The sequence below is a fragment of the Helianthus annuus genome, chromosome 11 (assembly GCF_002127325.2).
Source record: "Helianthus annuus cultivar XRQ/B chromosome 11, HanXRQr2.0-SUNRISE, whole genome shotgun sequence".
Taxonomy (NCBI): Eukaryota; Viridiplantae; Streptophyta; class Magnoliopsida; order Asterales; family Asteraceae; genus Helianthus; species Helianthus annuus.
In genome coordinates this window covers 14,029,999-14,043,982 of record NC_035443.2, presented here as the reverse complement: position 1 = coordinate 14,043,982, position 13,984 = coordinate 14,029,999, and the positions used below count along the sequence as shown (strand labels likewise).

The following is a 13,984-nucleotide window of genomic DNA, read 5'->3' as shown; positions in this document are numbered from 1 at the left end:
TCTCATATGCTCCTAAGTTTTCCAGATTCTTCTGAAGTTCTGGAATCATCATAGCAAGCATAAGACATGTCACATCTTGGGCATCATCAACATGTTTTTCCCATGTCCTACGGGCTGCACCCGTATTAGCAGCAGGTGCTTCGGGAATTGGTCCTTCAAGGACATAAGCCTTTTTCTCCGCCCTGAGAACAATTTTCAGGTTGCGGTACCAATCCATGAAGTTAGAATTATCAAGTTTAGCATTTTCAAGGATGGACTTAAGCGAGAATTTGGTGTTATCAGAATTGTTTGTAGACATCTGTAGAATTTAGAAGAAAATTTTATTAGTAATTTTCATGCATTAACCTAATTCAATTTTGACCCAAGATATACAAAATTTTAGGAATTAGGATGAGATCCCATCTCCCCATAACTCAGTGAATGGACTTAGCACTCTTCACTGGCATAGATTGAAGGGTAGGTGACGATCACCAATTGTGTCAACTACACAATTCTCGGTTTGGGGCCGCATGACGAGTAGTGTCAAGCATTGGTACGTTAACCCCAACTACGCCCACTTTCACAACCGTAGAAAACAAATGCAGGGTAAACACTAACATTTGCTCTCGTGTCGCAAAAGTGATATTTGTCCTCAAATCAGAACTGTAGCCCGGCCCATGTAAGCATGGAAATCGCGGAACTACCCCTAACCAAAACCGTAGGCCTGGATGCAGGGTAAACACTAGCACCAGGGGTTCGGATAGATCAGTTCGGGTGTTCTTAATTCAGGGTGGCGTAGAATATCGATTTTAGTTTGGGTTATATTTTAAAATTACCAATTCGGGTCGTTTTAAAATACTTGTACGGCCTATGGCATGAACATAGGCTATACAATTCCTTTGTAAAAATCAATTTTACGTTTTAATTTGTGACGACTTGAAACACCTTTCAATCACTCGACCGATTAATTTTAAATACCCTATTTAATCTGAGTTGGTCGTGTCGCAAATTTATTTTAATTAATAACTTTTATTAATTACGGTTTTCAAATTAACTTTTAATTTTTTTTAAAAACCAATTTTGATTTTTTGTATTTTAAAATAAACTGTTTATTTTAATTACCTATCCAATACTTAATAAACCTTTTATTAAAATTGTCGTTTTAATGATCGTGTATTAGTTATTAATTTTATGGCGTAATAAACATCTCATGGCAAAACGCAAAATAAATAAATAAATATGCAATTCCGGGTTCATAATATGTTCGGTTCGTTCGAGCCCAAGAACGTGAACCGAGTCCATTAAGTGTAGCACAAACCCTTTTGTGCTCCCACTTAATCTTAGATCCAATCCAAAAAAAAAAAAAAAAAAAAAAAAAAAAAAACTTTAATATAAAGAAAAATTAAATTTCCTTTAGATATTGTAACGAAAAGACTTAACAAAATTTTAACTTTATTTTTAAAATAAAGTGTTTAGTTACGTTTTTTTTTTTAATATTTTAGTCTGGTATATATTAAAAATAATTATTTTAATATATTCGTTTTTCTTTAAACTAGTTTAACGCGTGTAGCTCCAAAAATTAATTTAGTACACGTGTTATGAAAAACGATTCTAGACCCGGATTTGCATACTACGATCATTAAGCTAAACGGAATAGGTTAAGGCCAAATATTTTGTCAAAGAGAACTTTGACAAGTGTTCATGTTTGGCCTTAATAAAACTTGCCTATAACTATTATACGTGACAGGATCCTATGCCAAATCTACTCAATTTTAAGCATGCAATCCTATAACTATTTTATAGATCTATAAACAATATAATAAAATTAGCCTACTTTGATTTGTAAGGTGGCTCTGATACCACTGTTGGAAATTTCGTGTAACTTTTAGAAAATAATTTTAATCAATTTGTCAAACAAACTGAACGCAGCGGAAAACATGTACACGAGGTTCGGTTCTAAACCGTTTCCACCAGTGATCTCATTACAATCAAAATAGGTTATAATAAAATTAAAGAATCATGACATCCAAGAAAGACACCTTGGTTCAACGAACGATCTCGCTAGATGATCGTTGATCACGAAATTTGATTTGTTCTTTGAAACGATTTCAAACGAAACCTTAATCTAAAGAAAAATAAAGTTCAAAAACTTTACTTACCTTTATGCGTAAACGAAGAAACAAGAAGGTTTGTTAATGATAGTCAATTAGAACTATTATTGCTCCTCCTTTTATTTTCTTTTGCGACGCCCAATAAATTTCTTTATCGACGACTCTTCCAAGTGTTGTATGTGTATTTGTTCCTTCTGTTTCTTTTGCTTTTGAAAGCTTCAAAAACCCTTCCACATGGATGGAACGAAAACACATGTGTATGTATCAAAGAGATTTTATATCTCAATTTTTTTTTGTTAGAGATATATCCAATATATCTTAATTCAAATCAAGATTAAGAGTTGTAATCTAATTACAACTCCATAATTATCTCATAATTATAACAATATCCCTTCTTTTCTTTTAATTATCTAATAATTAATACATATATATTATAATTAACAAATTAATTATATTATTTATCCAGCTCTCCATAATTATTCTTAATAATTACCCGTTTCTTTTATTACGTTTATTATTTCGTGATCCGGTGATTAACGATTAAAACACCGTTATGAGTTCGTTGCCCAAAGTGTAACTCTTTGGGTCGTACCTTGACGGCAACATTGAATTATAATCGACAATTGAACATTATATCCAACAAGGTGGTGTTTGTTTTTCTAAAAAATATATGCCCAGGCTCTTCTGTCTGTGCCGCGCAGACATTGCCATCTGTAGACTATTTGTTTTTCCGAAGACATTTTATTAAAAAATGATTGCGTGAGCTCTTCTTGGTGCAGACTTGACACAACCACTTGTAAGGTCTACAGAGGATTAAACACCACCACCCACCGTCTACCACCATTGTCCACCGCCCACCATCGTCCATCACCACCACCAACGTCCACCACCCATCACCACCACCAACGTCCACCACCACCAGTTTATTTTTGAAGTCTACATACGTTAAAAAACAAACAGTCCCTTCTTCTTGCAGACTGCAAATGTTTGATCTACCTCTTCTTTTACAGATAGATATCTACATATATGGTCTGCAGACTACAGATATTTTACCTCTTAAAAAACAAACAGCACCTTAGAGACCATTAGGGTTAGGTCCTTAGTTCGATTCCCATAAGGGGGGTTTCAGATTTATTGAGTTTCCTCCTAAATTGGTGTTACAGTATAGGTATTATAGCCTAGTGGAGCTGGATATGATCGGACGGTTCCGGTGGTGACACAATGATACTTCAGTGGTCCGTCAATGATCCAAATTTACCGTTAAAAAAATGCATTATGTATTTATGTTATTTATACACACAAAAAAGCGCACACATGCATAATCATGTATAAAATTAACAATTAAATAAATGAGATAAGTCAAGCTTCCTCTCCTAACATTACTTGTAATTCGAGCTTTGAGCTCAAAACGAGCCGAGCTCTCTTAAGAAAAACTCAAGCTTACTAAACTAAGAGCAGATCAAGCTTAGTCAGGACTCAACTCGACTCGTCTCATTTACACCCCTAATAATAATAATAAAAAAAATTCAACACTTCTAGACTATACCATATACCAATTACAACAGCTCAAATGCATCCACTCTTAGCTTTAAAAATTCACTTTACAAGCAACATCAATAGAGAAAAATTTGTAAACCGGCCCAACTAACTTTTAAAAATTGGTCATTTAACGGTTACAAGAGGATTTCATCATATTCTTTTTTACATATATCCTCGAAAACGATAAATATATCGAAAAAAATCCAGCCTCCTACGAATGATTTACACGCGAATCCAGCCAATTATGTATCATCATCATCATCTTAAATCTTTTTATCACTAATTTCTTCTCAAATACCATAACTTTTGTTAAAACTGGTGATTGTTTAATAACTCCTAGTATTCAGCTGGTTTCATTTCTTTGATCCTTTCAGTAGTTATTAGGCCAGTTGATTTGCGGTGTGGGTCCCCCCATGTCACCGCCGGGCCCACCCAGCGTTTGGGACTGTTGAAGAAGCGGGTGAACTGCACTGGTGGTTACTGGTTGAGCCGGGTGGTGGTGGTGATGGTGGTGGTAAATACTAGCGAAAGTCCCGTGGCTGGCTTGTGTCGGTGTATACGCAACTTGACCGCCTTGAGGAATGTTATAGAAAGAATTAGCCTGCGGACCAGACATGTCTCGACCCGGTGCAGCCATCCATACACCCGAACCTTCACTCTGCATATAAACAAAGAATTCACAAACATGTTTTTTGGTCATCTGTTCTACCCCTAAAGTTTGATTAATTGTCATAAGTACGACTTTGTAAATGTCACTTTGACCCCCTCAAGTTTCTAAAGCTTAGAGTTTACCCAACTAGGGGTGCAAACGAGCCGAGTGGCTCGCGAGCTACTCGAGATCGGCTCGAGAAAAAGCTCGAAACGATCCGAGCATTATCGAGCCCGAGCCGAGCCGAGCTTAAGCCTTAAAACAAAGCTCGTTTGTTTATCGAGCCCGAGCTCGAGCCTCGCATGTGAAGCTCGTTAGGCTCGTCGAGCCTTATCGAGCTTTAGTGTAAACGAGCTGAGTCGAGCCAAGCTTATTTAAACTTGTTTACAAGCCGACCTCGAACCTAAAAATAAGCTTATTTAGTAAACGAGCCCGAGCCCGAGCCCGAGCCCGAGCTTCACTTATCGAGCTCGCGAGCCTAAAAAGTCTATTATTTATATTATTTTTATTTAATATACTAATTAATAGATAATAAACAAGCCGAGCTCGAGCTTGAGAAAATACAAACGAGACGAGCTCGAGCTTTGAAAACAAAGCTCGAATCGAGCCGAGCTCTCATAAGTTAATCGAGCTCGGGCTCGGCTCGACTCGTTTGCACTCCTACCTAAAACTAATTTCTTACGTTTTTATTTTTATGTACGTGTCGGTATAAATTCGATTTCGTCTACGCCTTATCGTAATTTTTGTTTGGAAACGAGTCGGGTCAATAATATAATGTTTTGTTTTTATGCACATGGACTACGTTTTGACGTAAATTTTGTTTGGAAACAAATCGGGTCAAATCTAATACGTTTTCATTCGACGGTATAAATTTAAGTTACTATACGTTTCAACGTAAATTTAGTTCAGAAAAAAGTCAGGTCGACTGTGGACCTGTGGTCTATATTTTATCAAGCCGCGTACGACGCCACCAGTACCGCACGTGTTTATTTTATTTATTTTATGTACGTTTCGAGTCGGTCTACATTGACGTAAATTTTGTTCGGAAACAAGTCAGGTCAAATATAACACGTTTTCATTCAACGGTATGAATTCATATTACTCTACGACGTTTTTTTTTTAAAAACCATATTTGCGCCTAGGCTACCACCAGGCGCTGTAGATGCGCCTCGCTGCGCCCGAGCGCCTAGGCGCGCGCTTTTTGTGCTTTTGACAACATAGCTCTACGTTTCAAGGTAAATTTAGTTCGGAAACGATTCAGGTTGATTGTAGTCTATAATTTATCACGACGCGGGTAAAAAAACTAGTTATCAATGACAAATGAAGTTATGAAACTAACCTGCTGTCCGGTAATGTAGACGTTACTTTCCTTAAACTGGGACCCACCAAGGTCTTCATCGGGGGTTGAATTGCCAGCTGTATTAGCCGAACCCGAATTATACCCAGCTGGATTTAAACCATACGGTCCATAGCTTCCGGGCATTCCAATATTAACCGGGTTCCCTGTGTTACCACCCGTTTTGTATTGCGGAAGTGGGTATTTAGGGCTAGTCAATGGTGGGGCCGGGTACATATTACCAGCTTGAGGTTGTTGCGGGAATGTATTATTACTCAAAAATTGGTGAATAGCTGGTGGAGGTACGTAAAACGGGGGGTAAAACGGTCCATATGGGATGTAATTTGGAGGGTAATGCGGTAAATGAACCCCGGTTGGTTGCCTGAAAACGGGTAGTGGTTGTTGAGTCACGGCTATGGAGGTTTGCATAAATCCGCCGGTTTGTGTGGTGGCTATTGGTGTTGGACCGGCACCGGATAACATTAGTGAGTTCCCAACCTGCGGTTCAAATCCAAACGTTTACGATTCGGGTTGTGTTTAATTATCTACTGCGTCAAATGGGCTTAAAAAACGGTCAAATCGGTTTAATTGTTGCCTAAATTGTATTTTCTTTTCAGTGCATACACCTCCTATAAATCACTTAATGAGTTTATTCAAAACATTTTCTTATTACTTTAGCAATATATTTTCTGTACTCAAATTTAACACAGATTATCTATAAAAAAAATTGAAATTTGGTAATAATGCTTGCGGTCAAAATTTCCTACTGGCCATAACCTGTTTTAACATTACACGATAAATCACTTTATTCAAAAATTAGAATATTACTCTAATATTATATATTTTACGTAATCACATTTAACACAAATTATTTATTTATAAAGCTAAAAATATTGACAAAGAACTACCGATCAAAATTTACTAGATCAAAATTTACTAAAACTCGTTACATGATAAATCACTTTCTTCAAAAAAAAAGTAGATCATCGTTGTAATTCTATATACTTTTTAAAATCACATCTAATTACTCTTAAGAGAAAAATAAACAATGTTAGGAGAAGAAAATAACTAAATAAATGTTTTGAGTCGAAACTTCCCATTCCGGCCCGAGCCTGTTTAGACTCGGTACATGATAAATCATTTTTTTCAAAAAAAAAAACTTATTGTTGTAAAAAATATATATATATATATACTATAATTACATTTAGAGCAAAAAATATTTTTAAGAGCAGTTTCAATAAACTATAGGGAAAGTGTTCCATTTTGCCTTTTACACAATAAATAATTTTTTTTAGAATAGCTTGTTACTGTAAGATATATAATATACAGTTTCGGTAAAATCGTACTAAAAGAAAAACTAATATACTCTTAAAAAAATGTTTCGGGTCAAAAATTTTATGTTCTGACCCAAACCAGTTTTGATTCGTTACCTAACCCGTCCGGCCCGCTCATTTGGAAAAACATAAAACCTAAAGAAACACAAACCGTAAAGACATAAAATCTAAAGAAACACAAACCTCTTGAGAAGAATGAGAAGCTTGCGGAGATAACACAGGAATATTTGCGTTAAACTTAGTTGGAACCCCGGTTGAATGAAACGGTGATATGCGGCCATCCACGTCTGCACCAGAACGATAAAACTGAGCATAATAGCTTGCTGGGTCAAACGGTTGCTGAACCTGAATTTGAAAAAAAAAAAAAAAAAACGCATAAACATTTTATTGTAATATAAACCCCTATGGTATGCACTTTGTAACGCTTTTAGTCACTAAATGTTGGGGACTAAATGCGTTACAAAGTGCAAACCACAGGGACCATCTGTATACTTTTGGCAAAAGTTGGACACTAAATACGTTACAAAGTGCAAACCACAGGGACCATCCGTATACTTTTGGCAAAAGTTGGAGACTAAATACGTTACAAAGTGCAAACCACAGGGACCATTCGTGTACTTTTGAAAAACTAGGGACTAAACACAATGTATTTTGGTTAACCACAGGATCATCCGTGTATTTTACTCATTTCTATTTAATTCAAAGACTTACTACAAAGTTTGGGACTTGAGAACCATCATGACTATGAGACTCGTTGGGTTCAAAAGACGAGAGGTGGGTCCCGATCATCGGTGGAATGAAGCCAAAACTATAGTTAGGAGATGTTTGAAGAATCGGGTACTGATGACTTGCGGTTGGGAGTGAAGTTTCTTGTTTGGATTCATGGTGATCGGGGCCCGAATTTGACGACACGTCACCTTCGGTTGATAGATTCTCGGGTATGTTATTAGATGATGATGGATGATCTTCATCGTCAGCACTTGCCAATGCATTATTTTGATCTCTGAACGAAAAAATAATTTATCAGATCGGGTGAGAGGACATTAATGGGTGTTTGGATTCGCGTTTAGAAACTGATTATCTGCCATTTTCGTCCCTGAGGTTTGGCCAATCTTGTGACTTTCGTCCAAACGTTTGTTTTTCCAAATCTGGATCCAAAAGGTTTGAAATCTTGCAGTTTTCATCCGGCTCGTTAACTCCATCCATTTTTCTCCGTTAAGTCAGGAGTATTTGAGTATTTCCCTATTTTTGTTAACTTAAAGGGCAATTCGGTCTTTTTAACTTTATGTAAAAAGACCGAATACCCCTGAAAAAGACTGAATTGCCCTTTAAGTTAACAAAAAAGACGGAAATACCCGACTTAAGAGAGAAAAATGGACGGAGTTAACGAGCCGGATGAAAATGCCAAGATTTCAAACCTTTCGGATCCAGATGCGGTAAAACAAACCTTTGGACAAAAGTCGCAAAACTGGCCAAACCTCAGGGACGAAAATGGCATTTTACTCTTGATTATTTAACATCACGTTCTTTCAAAACACAGATCCAAACACCCCCTAAATATCTACAAGGAACACAAATCACTCGATAAAAACAGAAACCGTCACAAACCTGGGCTGCTCGTCGATACTTTCATCAACCACCTCAGAAGCTTCGGAACTTTTGTCGCTCACAGGCCCAGGCCCATTTGAGGAGGTCGCATTAAGGCTGAAACTAGGATCGAAACTCCCGAAGTAGAACCCGAGTTTTTCAGCTTCGGGAACATGAAGATGGTTTGGAATAATAACATGTTGATTTTCTGAAATGTGTGATTCCTCTAGCTTCTTCTCCAGCCCGTGAACTGCGTCCTTCGAATCAAGATCACACGCTGCAAACGGGTTTGGAGTTTGACTTTCGGGTTCAACCACAGGCAGCTTAATTGACTCGGTTGAACCGGTCCCTTGAGCGAGAGTTGGATTTGTCGGTTTCGGTTTCCATTCCATACTTGGACCAACTGTAGAAAATTATAAGAAACGTTAGTGGACCATGAAGGTATTGAGAACGTATATTTTGGCCCATAATGTTGTGTCGGGTCCGGTCAGACATTCTATTATTTTTGGGATGGAAAAGTATTAATTTGACATTTAAAAATCAACAAGACACGAACATAACATCTTTCATATTTGGATTAATTTCATATATACCCTTACAAACTTGAAAATTTTCATATATACCCAACCAAAACTAGAAATATCATATATCATATATGCCCTTACAAAGTAGTTAAAATATCAAATATACCCAATTTATTAAAAAAATTAATAAATCATCATTTTACCCTTATTTTTTTAACTTCAAGTTTTCATATATGCTCGCTCATCTTTTAAATTCATATTTTTTTATTTTTACCTATAAACAGTAGTATATTCCATATATAATATTTCAGCTAAATAAATTATGCTAGCAATGAGTAAATATAATATTTGAAGTTATAGGTCATATATGAGATTTCAAACTTTTATAAAAATAAGGGTAAAACTGTCATTTATTAAATTGTTTTTAATGAATTGGGTATATATGATATTTCGACTACTTTGTAAGGGTATATATGATATTTATAATTTTTCATTTAATTTTTCATGGGTATATATAAGATTTTTTGCCTCCTTCATATTTAACCAAGTGAACGAATATTTTTTAAGCTTGATACCTTTTTGAGGCCCAGTTGCTTGTTGCAGTCGATTATTATAGTTTGACGAAGGCCTGGAAACGGAAAATGAGACATGTGAAGACGGTGCCTTCACTTGCACGGAAGAGTTTCCAACCTCCGAACCAGCTGCAACATCGATTAAACCCATATTACATACAATATTACAGTGCCGGTATTAATGAAACAAGAAAACGATACTCACATGCAATTGATTTGATCTCATTGGAGGTCTCATGAACTTGGTCAGCAGGAGTTTGTTGACTTCCAACCTCACGTTTGATTGTACCCACAGGGAGCCGTGAATCTTGTGAAGGCATCAGAATAGGATCTTTATCAGACAAATATAACCCTTCCGAAGGTGACGGTGCGTTAGAAGCTGATGTGTCGATGGTACTCGAGATGAGCGGCACACGTACACTCCCGACAACAGTGGGGCCCTTAATTGCCTCGACAACGGGAACCACTTCGGATTTCTTTTCATCACTTCCCACAGACAAATGTTCAGTTCCATCAAATACAGCAAGCAAAGAGCTGCAAAAGGTTGAGCCAAAAAAATATTCGTTGAAATTTGAAAATACTAAAATAGGCAATGTTGCAGATTAAACTCGTTAAAAAAATTAAAAAAAAAAAAGAAAAATCTAGTGACTTTACCACCTTTTAGCCACAAGTGTCTCTTTATTCTTCTGACCCTGAGCCGTTGACAGATTTGGACCGTTATCAGCACCTTTACGTATTCCATTTTCCTTTGCGGAAACTGACGCCCGGCCACCACCTGCATCTGGGGGGGAAAGAGATCGGAGATCATTACTTATACAATAAAGTGATAAACAGTGGGAAAAAGATCAAAATACGTATAATGATAATATAATAAATGTGATGCGTTTTATGTGATAATTACCATTAGGAATGCGACGAGATGAGTAGTTTCCCCTTCCACCCCTATTCCCCCTCCCCTGCATCCCAGGTTTCCATCTGGGCTCCGTAGGTTCTTTAGTCACATTCTGCCAAAAACAGAGTAGGTTAATTTTATATTATGCAGTTAATATCAGTGATATATATCGGTTATCGGTCCCCGTGTAAAATATCGGTGTAAAATATTGGTACCGATATTATCAGCGATATTCCGATATATCACCGATTTTCCCGATATCAGATTATCAGTACCTTTCTTCTTAGTTCTACCATTCGTGTTTCTTCACTCTTCTTATTCTTGCTATTAGTGTTTTAAGTCTTAATTGTTAATTGCATAGTTGTTAATAGCGAATAGCGACAAGGGACCTATATGCTACATAGCGAATAGCGACCGCTATTTTATAAATAGCGCGATACATTAGAAAAAGAATTAAGAAAGTGTTTATATGTATATTACATCAAAATATCCTGGTATATGCTATTTTACATGTATATTTAACATAAACCTATAAATCCAGCTATTTTATAGCTATATCTAATTGCTATTTAGATCAAAAAACAAAAAACTGTCGCTATTCACGCTATTGATCGCTATGACCCAGATAGCGACACTTGGTCGCCTCGCTACATAGCGCGCTATAGTGGTCGCTATAGCTGCTATTGACAACTATGGTTAATTGTTAGTGTTTTCCAAGTTGCAAAAGGTTAATTTGTTAATGGTAGGAGAGTATACTTTGCTATATATATAAATTCTACATGATATTAAAATTACCGATATCCCACTGCGATAACCTATATCTCAAATATCGGTCCTTGACCGATATCCGATTTTTACCGCATTAACTGCATAGATTTTATAAGCTGCAAAAGAATATAGTTGAACTTGACAGAAATATGCTCTAAAGCAGTTCTCTACTTAAAATTGGTTTTGTAATAAACGTCCCTCTATCTAGTATCTACGGCCCTCATGTATCATCATTCACTATCTCCAAAATTCTCCTTTTTACAACAAATTACCTACATTAGTCATGTATCATTTACTTGCAAAATTAATCACATATTAGTTATACAATATCACTTGCAAAATATACCAAAGCCAATTACATATCACCATAGAAGTATGTCTACGTCTAACCGAATGTTGGTATAAATTAGCAGTGCCATGGTGCTATGTTATCATATCAAAATCTCTGTTGTCAAGGCTCACGCAGGCGCGCGCCTAGGCCCAACGCAGCCTTCTCACTTCGCTTCAAAAGCCCAGCTTTCAGGCCATCGGGCGCATTTTGAAGGCCAAGTTCCGTCAAAATTTCGGCCAAAAATCATCTGAACATGTCTGAAACAATTATACCAACCCTAAACAAGCTTGGAATCAACCTAGACAACCTAAACTAGCCCCAAAAAAGCCTAAGGGTCTGTTTGGCAACTTCTGAATGGTTAAGTGCTGAACCAGTAAGAGGTCTGAACCATTAAGTGTTGAACCATTAAGAGGCAGTATAATGCTTAACCGTTTAGAGGCAAATGTCTGATCAATTCAGATTAGAGGTCTTAACCATTCAGGCTTAGTATAATCCTTAACCATTCAAAGACAAATGTCTGAACCATTCAGACATGTGCTCGCGAAACAAACAGTCTGAACCATTAAGTGCTGAACCAGTAAGAGGTCTGAACCATTAAGAGCCCCATTAAGAGGTAAACAAACAACCCTTAAAACATGTCTAAATATTGTATTTTAAACTATACACCTCGCCTAAGAAAGCCCTCGTTTATCCTTTGCGCCTTACGCCTTCGACAACTATGATCAAAATAAACACAAAATTTTCCAAAATTACACAAAAGATAAAAACTTTACCTCCTTTTTTCGGTGCCCCTTCCTCTTAACTTCATGAAATGGATCTACATCATTTGAGTACACAATATACAATGAGCATTCACATATAACCATTTAAAATAACACATTAAAAAAAAATTTAAAAACACCCTCTTCAAGAGCAACCCTAAATCCTAATCAATATACAATGAGCATTCATAGATAACCATTTAAAATAAGGGGCTGTTTGGCAACTTCTGAATGGTTAAGTGTTGAACCAGTAAGAGGTCTGAATCATTAAGTGCTGAACCAATAAAAGGTCTGAACCATTAAGAGCCAGTATAATGTTTAACCGTTCAGAGGCAAAAGTCTGACCAATTCAGATTAGAGGTCTTAACCATTCAGACTCTTTATAATTCTTAACCATTCAGAGGCAAATGTCTTAACCATTCGGATATTTGCTCGCAAAACAAACAGTCTGAACCGTTAGTAAGAGGTCTAAACCATTAAGAGGTAAACAAACAGCCCCAAACACATAAAAAAATTAAAAAAAAAAAAAAAAAAAAAAAAAAAAAAAAAAAAAACTCTTCAAGAGCAACCCTAAATCCTAATCAATATACAATGAGCATTCATAGATAACCATTTAAAAGAAAAAAAATAAAAAGAAACAAAAAAAACTTCAAGAGCAACCCTAATCAATCTAACTAGCACAGTACAAGTAAAACAAAAAATAAAAAAAAAATCCCCAATTTGAAAAGAAATCCCTAAAATGAACAAAAACAGACAAATCAACCAACCGAAACAGATCAAGAAACAAACTTTATAAAAGAAAAAAAGAGTACCCTGCAAAAGGAGCTTCTGGGTGGTCTCATTCGGATCCATAGAACAATCTTTAAGCATTGCATAAATCTCATCTTCACTATGATTACCCGTGATCTCCTTAATGTTCTGGATCATCTTCCGTACATTGTTCGGAATGGAAACCCTAGACCCACTCATCTTAATCACACAAACAAACAAACAAACAAACAATCACTCTCTAATAATCTTTACAAACAGATGTGCAGAAATGATTGTATACAACACATGATTTGTGTAGATTCAGAGAGAAGACATGAAAAGGGGTGAATAATGGTGTGATCTGAAATAGATATAGATTGTGAATATATATATATATGTATATGTATTGTTGTGGATGAATAAATGGGGAAAGACTTTGGTGAAGGGTTTTGGATTTTGATCGAATTTAGAGAGAGAAACGGAGGGGAAACAAATGTTTTTCTTGTTTACTTTTTGTACAAGTGCATTTTTGGTCCTTTGGTTATTGTTTAATATGCAACTTGATTTTTATTTTATTTCACATAGCTTTCGTTTTATTTTTATTTATTTTTTAATTTATGTAAAACACACAAATGACATAGTGGTCCAATTTGTCCTTACAAGAATGGGGTGTGTTTAAATTTTTGTGTTTGTAAGTTGTTAGATGATTTAGGTGTAAAAGTTTATTGTTTAAATATATATATATTTGTAGGGTTAGTTTATTTGTGAACATACCCTTTGTTTGTGAATTTGTTGAATTTATTATAGCCTTGTAGGATTGTAAAACTTAATATTAAAAAAGTCGTATGATA

General features: G+C 36.0%; 1 protein-coding gene across 1 annotated transcript; it reads right to left on the bottom strand.

Annotated features, from left to right (window-relative positions):
• Window positions 1-3,640: 3,640 nt before the first annotated feature.
• Window positions 3,641-13,679, bottom strand: LOC110889716. The gene is made up of 11 exons (XM_022137274.2): window positions 13,196-13,679; window positions 12,396-12,439; window positions 10,533-10,635; window positions 10,289-10,412; window positions 9,837-10,165; window positions 9,635-9,760; window positions 8,557-8,938; window positions 7,660-7,951; window positions 7,132-7,293; window positions 5,618-6,112; window positions 3,641-4,287 (listed from the first exon to the last, which is right to left on the bottom strand). The coding sequence occupies exons 1-11, from the start codon at window positions 13,350-13,352 to the stop codon at window positions 4,000-4,002; spliced, it is 2,502 nt and encodes an 833-aa protein (XP_021992966.1). The 5' UTR covers window positions 13,353-13,679; the 3' UTR covers window positions 3,641-3,999.
• Window positions 13,680-13,984: the final 305 nt, after the last annotated feature.

Coding starts and splice junctions, on each gene's coding strand:
- LOC110889716 (XM_022137274.2), bottom strand. CDS start 13,352: ATGAGTGGGTCTAGGGTTTCCATTCCGAACAATGTACGGAAGATGATC. Junction 10,413..10,532: donor ATCTCGTCGCATTCCTAATG/GTAATTATCACA, acceptor TTTCCCCCCCAG/ATGCAGGTGGTGGCCGGGCG. Junction 10,166..10,288: donor GAGACACTTGTGGCTAAAAG/GTGGTAAAGTCA, acceptor AACCTTTTGCAG/CTCTTTGCTTGCTGTATTTG.